This window comes from Mercurialis annua, linkage group LG4 (genome assembly GCF_937616625.2).
Source record: "Mercurialis annua linkage group LG4, ddMerAnnu1.2, whole genome shotgun sequence".
NCBI classification, from domain to species: Eukaryota; Viridiplantae; Streptophyta; class Magnoliopsida; order Malpighiales; family Euphorbiaceae; genus Mercurialis; species Mercurialis annua.
The window spans coordinates 25,607,661-25,618,180 of NC_065573.1; the positions used below are offsets into that span (position 1 = coordinate 25,607,661).

The 10,520-nt window shown below is 37.3% G+C and overlaps 1 protein-coding gene across 1 annotated transcript; it reads left to right on the forward strand.

Annotated features, from left to right (window-relative positions):
* The first annotated feature begins 2,077 nt into the window (after nucleotides 1–2,077).
* LOC126678487 (uncharacterized) lies at nucleotides 2,078–5,840 on the forward strand. Its single transcript, XM_056105518.1, has 8 exons — nucleotides 2,078–2,140; nucleotides 3,707–3,764; nucleotides 3,861–3,992; nucleotides 4,094–4,262; nucleotides 4,342–4,474; nucleotides 4,555–4,854; nucleotides 4,944–5,051; nucleotides 5,344–5,840. Exons 1-8 carry the CDS (start codon nucleotides 2,078–2,080, stop codon nucleotides 5,776–5,778), a joined length of 1,398 nt encoding a protein of 465 aa, XP_055961493.1. The 3' UTR covers nucleotides 5,779–5,840.
* Nucleotides 5,841–10,520: the final 4,680 nt, after the last annotated feature.

Below are 10,520 nucleotides of genomic sequence, written 5' to 3' on the forward strand. Positions count from 1 at the left end.
ATTTATATAAATTTAAATAATACGGCTCATTTAATTCATTTATTATAAATGAATCGAATATGAATCATATTAGCGTGATATGCTGAATTTATTTATATAAACAAAAGTATAAATCATATTAATATAATATATTTAATATATTTATTTAAATAAATCGAATATAACTAATATCAATACGATATATTTTACATTTTTATTGATAATGTGTTAGACCACATTGGCATGATATAACACACCATGATATTACTAAATAATGTTATAAACGAGTTAATTTTCTGGAACACTTCTCCATGGATATTAAGGTTTTAAGATTTAGTTTGTATACTATATGATTTAAGCCTACTGGGAGTGAAGTATGGCTAGAGTGTTCTTGGAAAACAAATCCGATTATGAAGACACCTAAGACAACGAGTTCATTTTCCAATAGCAAAGTTATACCTATATCGGTTCATATACCCTTCTCTTTCTTTTGGAAGTTTGGAGAGTAGTATTAAAGAACTCAACAAATAATGATATAAACGAGTTAATTTTCTGGAACACTTCTTCATGGATATTAAGGTTTTAAGGTTTAGTTTGTATGTTATAGGATTTAAGCCTACTGGGAGTTAAGTATGGCTAGAGTGTTCTTGGGAAACAGATCCGATTACGAAGACACCTAAGACAACGAGTTCATTTCCCAATAGCAAAGTTATACCTATGTCGGTATCGTATAAAAATTCCGTATACCATTCTGTTTCTTTTGGGAGCTTGGAGAGTAGTATTAAAGAACTCAAAAAGTACTATAATTTGAATATATGGTTGGATAAGCCCGTTAAGGAAGATAATTTGTTGATTGTTACATGTTTAATGCTTATCGAACCGGCTCGATTCAATTCCGTTTTCCAATTTATCCTCCGAAGTAATTTCAACGAATCCAAAAATATCGGTCCCCGTCTAATTAAAACAATTTATAATTGGTCTAATTGTAGTGGTGTTATTTTGGATTCTTCAAGAGGGGTGGAGAGTTCTCATGGTGATGTTGGTGAAATAAATGACGTTTCTATAATTCTTAATGATCCAAAGAAAAACATTACCGAAATTGAAGGAAATAAAGGGTATTACAAGAGCAAGTGAGGGGTCTGTAGAGTTTGCCCTTTATTTAAATACAAGGGCACGCTGTTCATTTTAATGTTTAGTGTTATTTTTCTGTTTTATTTTTCTTCAATCTTAAATGTATGTATGCTCTTTAATGATCTAACGCGCAAAATTTTAATATCAATCTTCCTCTTAAAAAACTGCTGGAATCTATTCCTATTCCTAGATGATCCGCCATGACTATAACAATGAAACTTTAATTTTTCCTGTGCCATGAGTATGAACAGAAAGCAGCACCTAAATTTTACAATTATTAGCTATGACTTAAAAAATAACAAAAATAATTTTCTAATTCTTAAAATAGAAAAATGCTCTTGCTAAGAGCATCTGCAATTCAATTTTAAAATGGGATGCTAATTTCGATTTAGCGCATCTTTAATATGTGCTAAATTTAGCATATGCTATATTTTTTTTTGGAAAAGAATTTAATCTTCATTGATAATCGCCCGTGCGGGCGTGTCGCACATCTATGCACGCCTGCCGTGCGGGCGTGCCGCACACCGGGTTGACTTCTTAGTCTAGAATTTAATGTCCAAACACTGTCCAATAATCACTTCTAACTCTTAATTATCACAAGCACTTCAGATATTCATCAAGTCACAATAAATTTAAATTTTAAATAAATACAAGAAGGACTATCAAAAGATACGACTATTTATATAAATTTAAATAATACGGCCCATTTAATTCATTTATTATAAATGAATCGAATATAAATCATATTAGCGTGATATGCTGAATTTATTGATATAAACAAAAGTATAAATTATATTAATATAATATATTTAATATATTTATTTAAATAAATCGAATTTAAGTAATATTAATACGATATATTTTACATTTTTATTGATAATGTGTTAGGCCACATTGGCATGATATAACACACCATGATATTACTAAATAATGTTATAAACGAGTTAATTTTCTGGAACACTTCTCCATGGATATTAAGGTTTTAAGGTTTAGTTTGTATACTATAGGATTTACGCCTACTGGGAGTGAAGTATGGCTAGAGTGTTCTTGGAAAACAGATCCGATTATGAAGACACCTAAGACAACGAGTTCATTTCCCAATAGCAAAGTTATACCTATGTCGGTTCATATACCCTTCTCTTTCTTTTGGAAGTTTGGAGAGTAGTATTAAAGAACTCAAAAAATATTATGATTTGAATATATAGTTTGATAAGCCCGTTAAGGAAGATAATTTATTGATTGTTACATGTTTAATGCTTATCGAACCGGCTCGATTCGATTCTGTTTTCCATTTTATCCTCCGAAGTAATTTCAACGAATCCAAAAATATCGGTCCCCTCCTAATTAAAATAATTCATAATTGGTCTAATTTTAGTGGTGATATTTTGAATTCTTCAAGAGGGGTGGAGAGTTCTCATGGTGATGATGGTGAAATAAATGACATTTTTATAATTTTTTATGATGTAAATAAAAACATTAGTGAAATTGAAGGAAATAAAAGGTATTACAAGAGCAAGTGAGGGGTCTTTAGAGTTTGCCCTTTATTTAATTAAAAGGGCATGGTGTTCATTTTAATGTTTAGTGGTTTTTTTCTGTTTTATTTTTCTTCAATCTTAAATGTATGCATTCTCTTTAATGATCTAACGCGCAAGATTTTACATATCAATCTTCCTCTTAAAAAACTGCTGGAATCAATTCCTGGATGATCCGCCATGACTATATCAATGAAACCTTAATTTTTTCTTTGCCATGAGTATGAACAGAAAGCAACACCTATTTTTTTTTTCTAAATACAAATTTACTTTGGGTGGAGATTTTAGCAATCCACATATTATTTATCACACTTCACTTTCTGTTTTTTCATTTGTAAATGACTTTACTGCCCTATATGAAAAAACACTTTTTATTTTAATACTCCCTGATTTTACATAATTTTCTTCGGTAGCTAATATTTAATTGCAAAGGACTATTATTCATTTTTTTACTCAATACACTACTAGAAAACAGCAAATTAGCGACGGAAATTTGCGACGGACTGAAATTCCGTCGCTAATTTGCCTCCTTTGCGACGGAATCAACGACGGACGTCTATCCGTCGCAAAATATACCCAAATATTAAGCGGGAGTGTCCGCGCCATATTTTGCGACGACAGATCCGTCGCAATATATAATAGGCAGTCGCAAAATTTGGCGGGGAGTCTCCCGCCAAATTTTGGTGCCAAAAATTGCGACGGAACAAATAGTCGGTCGCAAATCAGCGACGGATATAATATTCCGTCGCTAACTAGCGACGGAACAATGTATCCGTCGCAAAAGGCACTGTAAGTGAAACGGTGCGTTTCACTTACAGCTGCGATGGAGTTAAAGAGATTGGCGACGGACTCCAGTCCGTCGCTAATCTTCACCTACTTCACGAACTGAACAGTTCGTGAAATCACAGCGCCGTTTCTCTATTTTTTCTCAAAAACCTATTTTCTCTCAAAACCCATCGGCCGCCGCCCTCAGGTACATATACTAAACATCGTCGGCCGCCGCCGTTCTCTCCAAAATCTATTTGTTTGTTTGTAATTTTTTTTATTTTTTGTTAAAATTGCAGTCATCGCTACCGCCACCGGAGTTCGTCGGCCGCCGCCGGAGTTCCTTTGTCACTGCCGGTTTCCCTCTCTTCTCTCTACTTTAGATTAGTTTTGATTATTAGGTTTAGTTTTTTATTCTTTTTAATTTTTTTCTAATTTTTGATAAACTGACAGCAGCCGCGACTTCCGCTGCCATTTGTCTGCCTGCCGCCGCCGGAGTTCGTCTGCCTGCCGCCGCCGGAAATCGTCTGCCCTGCCGCCAGAGTTCGTCTTCCCTTGCTGCTTTTATTGCTCCCTTAACGGTTAGTTTTTTTTATTTAGTTTATATTAATTAGTTTTAGAAATTGATTAGGTTAAATTGTTAAAAAAAGTTTGTTTATTATTTATGTTAAATTATTAAATTAGAGGTCGTGGTCGGGGTAACCCAGCTGTGCGTGCCCCTGTTGAGGATATCCCTGTTCAGGATCAGCAGCAGGAGGTGGAGGCGGCACCCCCCGTTCAGCCCCGACAGCCAGGAGAGCCCCCTGCAGAGCTGGATGATCAGGGGAGGGCACTGTGTTTCCCAGACGCCAGCAGGTAAGAATGTAAATTGTTAGTTTAATTTGTTTTATCGTTTTGCTATAGAAAGTAATAAAAGTTTGCTGTAACCTCGCAGGGAGAGGCTGTTGAACTCTGGACCAGTCTCCCGATCTATGCGGGAGATCTTTAGAAAGTGCTGGTTCGAGAATGGGCGAGCCTGGCGGTTTCTGACTCCAGAGCAGAGAGATTTCTATTGGGAGGAATTTAAGGTAATAAATTGTTAATTTTAAAGTTTGATTTTAGACTAACGCAAAATTACTAACTCAAACTTGGTGTTTATGTTTTGCAGAAGGAATACTGGTGGGATACGGCGGATTACAGCGACGACGTCATCAAAGGTGTATTCATGACGCATGCTGCCAACCGATACAAGGACGTTATTCACAGGATGAGAGAGAAGGACGGAAAACATACCTCGATCAGCCAAGATATCTGGGATTCCTGGCAGGCCGTCTGGGCGTCAGAGGACGAGAAGAAGAAGTCCGATGTAGCTCGCGCTAATCGGATGAGCGAGCCTGCTGGAGCCGGTTCCGGACCAGTACGCCACACAGGGGGATCCCGTTCCGCCATCAGACATATGGATGTGTTGGTTTGTTTCTAGAATTCTTTTTTTATTTATAACTATCTTTTATTTTCTGATTTTCTGATGAACTAACAAATTGTTTATTATTCTTTTAGGCTGACGAGCTCGGCCGCAAGCCTACCGCAACGGAGCTGTATACTCGGATGCACTCCACGAAAGCTGATAAGGGTGTCATGGTAGACAAGAGGGCCCAAGACATGAGTGTAAGTCATAAACAATCTAATTTTAGTAGTTGTTTTACTTTACTCAAGTGTTAGATTAAATTAGTGTAAAATGTGTTTTAATTTAAATTGTAAATGTTAAATTAGGTGTGTTAACAGCCGGTGGGTTGTATATGAAATCTATATGTTTGCAGGATGTCCCTGAAAAATGGGTGTTGATCAAATTATAGAGGAAATGCTGCCGAATTTTCGTTAGGATTTATACTTACATTTCATATGTTGTACGTTTTAATTAGCCGTTATGTGATATATATGTTTTTCAATCTTTTTGTAGGATGCAATTGCTCAGAGACTTGCTGCTGCATCGCAGCCGCCGACCGGAGAGGGTGGTTCGTCTAGCACAGCAGAAGTCGACGAGACGCAGCTATTTCTGGATATCGAGGGCGTCAACAAGAAGCGGCGTGTCTACGGGTTGGGTTCAGCGACTAGTGCCTACGTGGATACGACGACGTCTAGTAGGGCGAGGACCAGGTCCACACAGTCACAGCGAACTGAGGAGGAGATCGAGCGGCGTGTGCGGGCGGGGATCCAGGACGGACTGCGCCAGATTACCACTGAGGTGGAGGATCTCCGTGCCCAGCAGGCGAGAACCAATGAGAGGATGGCCGAGATTATTCAGGCCGAGATGGCGAAGATGATGCAGACTCTTCCTCCGCAGTATCGCCCACCCCCAGGTCCTTCAGACGATGACGACACTCCGACTTTGTAGTGTCACGTTTGTATTTCTGACATTTTGTATTTTGTCACTTTTATACATTTTGTGTTATCTTGTTTTATATATTTTCTTACAATATGTAAAATATAACATGTTTTTATATGAAATCGGTCGTTTTTGGAAATTGAGTTTTAATGAGAGTTGCAAATAATAGATTTTACAGATTTTAATCGTCGTGAATTGAATAGGAAAAACGGACGGAAAATAGATAATTTTGTCCAAATTGCGACTATATTTGCGACGGAATCACGTCCGTCGCAAAATGGTACAAGTTTGCGACGGAATCAATTCCGTCGCAAATATTGACAATTTGCGACGGAATTGATTCCGTCGCAAACTTGTACCATTTTGCGACGGACTTGATTCCGTCGCAAATTGTCAATATTTGCGACTGAAATAATTCCGTCGCAAATTGTTTAAATCCGTCGCCAATACGTCTCCCTTTTCATTTTTTGGGAGACGACATTGGCGACGGTGTGTTTGGTTATGGCGACGGGCTGGCCGTCGCCATATTTGCGACGCTCTGGTCGCTAATATTTTAGCGACCAGAGCTTTTGCGACGGACTAATTCCGTCGCAAATACACATTTGCGACGGAATATGAGTGATTTGCGACGGAATTGTCCGTCGCAAAATCACTGAAATCCAGTAGTGATATCATCTATTAATCTAATATATTCATATTTTTTATTTTAATATTTTACAAATAAATTGGTAATTAAATTGCAACAATTTCATATAAATACTCATTTTTAGATTTTTGATGGAGTCTGCCTTCTGAACTGGTGATGAAACCTGCAAAACAGAGTAGAAGCTAACCGGATGGTGGTTGTCCGATTAACTCTTCGATGCTAAAATCAGTTTATGCTTTGAGCAATTAGTATGTAATGTAGTTGTGTATTTAGGCATACCTCAAACTTCTTTTATAGTAGATGATTGTATACCTTGTAGAGTTAGAATAAGAAGGTGAATCCTATTTTGTAGGATTTGACCCTGATTAGGAGTATTATTCCTTATTCAGACATGAGTCATATTTAAGAACGTCTTCCTAAATGGTCTCGTCTTCGTAAGTTAAAGGTTATCTTCCTAAGTTGGAGTTTGTATCCAAATAGGAAAGATAATCGAGAATATAGGCAGATCTGGCAATCAGTCTGAATCCCGGGGTCGACGCACTTTGTTTGATTCATTAGGGATTCAGTCTTTATTCTTGTGGATGATATCATATTCCAATCGAGGCGGGTCTGATAGGTGTAAAATACTCCTATTTACTAGAGTCGTTTCATTAGGTTTTTATGCTATTTACCGTGCATTTTGAGGTGTTTGTGTGCCTTATTATGTGTTTGAGCTTTTCAGGGCATTGAAGCGTTTTGGAGTGTTTTTGGCCAACGAATGTGAAGGAATCTACAAAGAATACAAGGAGCGAAGTCTTGTCGAAAAAGCCATGATTGAAGCCTGTCTCGATCGAGACAGACACTTATGGAAGTGTCTCGATCGAGACAAGAGAGGAATTTCAAGCAGTAGCTTTTGGAGAAGCTTGTCTCGATCGAGACACATTCCTTTAATGAATGTCTCGATCGAGACAAAGGTTAAACATTGGGCTCAGATTTTGAATTTTGAAGACACAAGGCTTGAGGCCCACTTCCTTATTTGGCCAAACACTCATGTAATAGGTTGTTTTCATTCCCTTTTTGGAAAGTATTATATAAACACTTTTATCTCTATTTTTAGGGTATGTCACATTAGTGTAGGAGACATCAATTTTAGTGTAGTTGTAATTCCTTTTGCTCTCACTTTTATGTGGGAATCTTTATTGTTCTTGGTGTTCTTCATACAGAATTTCCAAATTTTATTCTTTTTGGGATTGATCCTTATTAATGCAAACTTTTATTATTGAATCTTCATTATCTTGTTTATGTTAGTGCTCTACAACCTACTTAAGGTAATCTTTCTTACTTTTAATATGTTTATTGAATGTTGTTTAGTGATTAATGTTAGAGTAGTTATGTTTTGCTAAACCCCTTGTTTGGGGGTTGCTTATGATAGTTGTGTGATGATTAGTTGATTAGGGGTGGTTTGTAATTAGGGTTTTATGTGATTTTTGTGCTTATTGACCTAGGTTAGATTGATCTCCTAATCTATGGTTGTTGGACTAATTGCTTAGGCGAGGGTCACTTAATTAGTCGGATTTAGAAATCACATGTTTAATGCTTAACCACGCGAGAGCGGTTTAGGTTTTATTTGGTTATAAGTTAGCTTCGTGATTGGATTCGATTAGTATTATCGAAATCTAATTACGCGAGAGCGATTTAGATTTCGGTATATTAATTTAATTTCAATTAGCTCTAATTGCGGACTCGAGAGAGCGGATTAGGCATTTTAGAAAGACTTGACCCATACCAATATTTTAAACAACCTCGGTTACCTAGGATTCATAGATTTGATTAGCAACCCTTAAATGCTTTTTACTTCTTGTTTATTCCGTTGTTTAGTTAATCGTTGCTTGATTAGTTTATTGTTAAATTTTAGTCTTGTTTACTTTAGTTGTTTTTAATTAATTGTGATCCAAAACTCATGCTATTTGTGTGCTAAACGAATTGAGTGGCAACTAAACTCATTCTCATCATAACTCTACATTCCTCGTGGGTTCGACAACCCGGACTTAAAGTCCACTTTTATTACAAGTTGGTGAGTAAAATTACCAACAAGTTTTTCTATGGATTCGGCCGCCGGTTTCGTCTGGCTTAGCCCTTTGGGCGGGAGTCCTGCATCGTCTGAGAGTGGATCTCCTGCGACTCGGCTCCATAGTATTTAAGATAGGATTTGGTATCCATCATTAGCCCCCCCGGTAAGTGAGCTGAAGTCTTGGTATTTGTGCCTTGGTATATTTTAGCTCTTTTGTAGACAAGTCGTTTCATGTTCTGGCGATTTGTTTTTCTTCTTCAACAAGATTCCCATTTTTTCTCTTTCTGCCATGTGTCGCTCATCGGCGAGTATTGTTTGCCAGATGAGCGACAAGTGTCTTGTTTTTTTTATGACATTTGGCATTCATCTGATGCGACCTTTAGGGTTCCGTCTCTTAATCTTCCTAATCCCAAACTTCTGGGTATAAATGCTCATTTTTGTCATTTCTTCCCCTTGACTTTAGTTTTCTTCAAAGTTTCTTGATTTTTATAAAGCAATTTCTTCCTTCATTGTGTTGCATTGCCTTCAAGATCTCTCGTTTCAAGGTTGCTCCTTATCTCTCGTTTGATCCTGCATATCTGATTTCGAGGTACTGTGATTTCACTCTAATCTTGCGTCGAAAGGACAAGGAGTTCATATTTGCCGGTGGTCGACCGAATCGGTCTCTTTTTGTTCTTCCCTCCTTTTTGAAGGGTTGGACTCCGAAGTTCTTCTTGGTTCGACACTCTTCCTTTTCTTCTTTTTTGCGGAGCTTTACTCAAAGTAAAGTTTCGCTTTCTTATGTTCCATATCTATCTTTACAAAACCATTAAAGAGACCAGCAATGCGCATAACATTCTCTTCGGTTGCTTGATCCAGGGGAAGACATCTTACTTGCACCCAGAATACAGAGGAAGTGAAATCCATTCTTTCTATAGTGGTGTCACCTGGCAACTTGTAATACCCCAAAAGATTTTAATTATCTAATTGGATCACGTGTCCAGTTCTGGGTGGCCGGAGTGGCGATATCGGAAATTTTTCCGAGAAATTAAGGTAAATAAATTTTAAGTAGGTCGGTCTCAGGTAGGTAATTATGCGGATTTAATATTATATTTCAATTATAAAGTTGGAATTGAAATTAAGAGAAAAAATGTCAAGAAAAGTCCCAAAATAAAGTCCAGAGACTAAAGTGGTAATTTATCCACTACGTATCAAAAATAGAAATTTATAAGTTTTGACGGAAAAATGTTAATATTGGGATTCATATTTTTTATTAGATATAAATAATACGTAAACGAATTGACTAAAGTGTTAAGTGATTAAACAATGGACTAAATTGACCAAAAGAAAAGTTTAAAGGACGAATTGTATTAATTAAAGAGAACAAGGATTAAAGAGGAATTTAACCATAATATATATAGAAGTGATATAAATCATATGAAGAAAGAATCCTCCAGAAGCTTTCATCCTTTCTTCGATCGTTACCGTCGTTCGCTCGCCGTTTCTCCGTTCGGCGTCCGTTTCGGCCGATTTTTGCGGCAATCTCTTCGAAATTGGAAGTTCTATCAATCCTAAACTTCGAATAAAGGTAAATATCTTAAGATTTGGTGTTAAACTTGAAGAATAGGGGCTGTTTTGGCAAAAACGTTACACTTGATTCGTATATGTCGGAATTAAGGCGTTTATGATTGATTTTAAAATGAAAAAGTGTGTATAATATGTTCAGATGAATTGGGTATGTATTGGTATGAAATTTGAGTGATTTGGGGCCTCAAAATCGGTCTGTATGCGTTAAAAAACGTCGCACACGTTGGTGCACGACGTGCTGGTGCGCGACGTGCTGGTGCGCGACGTGCACCACATGGGTGAACGACGTGCACCACAGGGGTGCACGACGTGCACCAGTGAAGGGCACGATGTGCCAAGCTGGCACGACGTGCCCTACCTCTACCAGGACCTCCGGGGGACTTCCGGGAGCGAAAATTAGCTTCCGATAGCTTGATATGGGTATGGAACTCAGCCAAATGTCTTGAAATGGATATAAAACATTATAGAAATGAATGTTAATATGATAAG

Coding starts and splice junctions, on each gene's coding strand:
- LOC126678487 (XM_056105518.1), top strand. CDS start 2,078: ATGGATATTAAGGTTTTAAGGTTTAGTTTGTATACTATAGGATTTACG. Junction 3,765..3,860: donor GAGTTCCTTTGTCACTGCCG/GTTTCCCTCTCT, acceptor ATAAACTGACAG/CAGCCGCGACTTCCGCTGCC. Junction 4,475..4,554: donor TCTATTGGGAGGAATTTAAG/GTAATAAATTGT, acceptor TATGTTTTGCAG/AAGGAATACTGGTGGGATAC.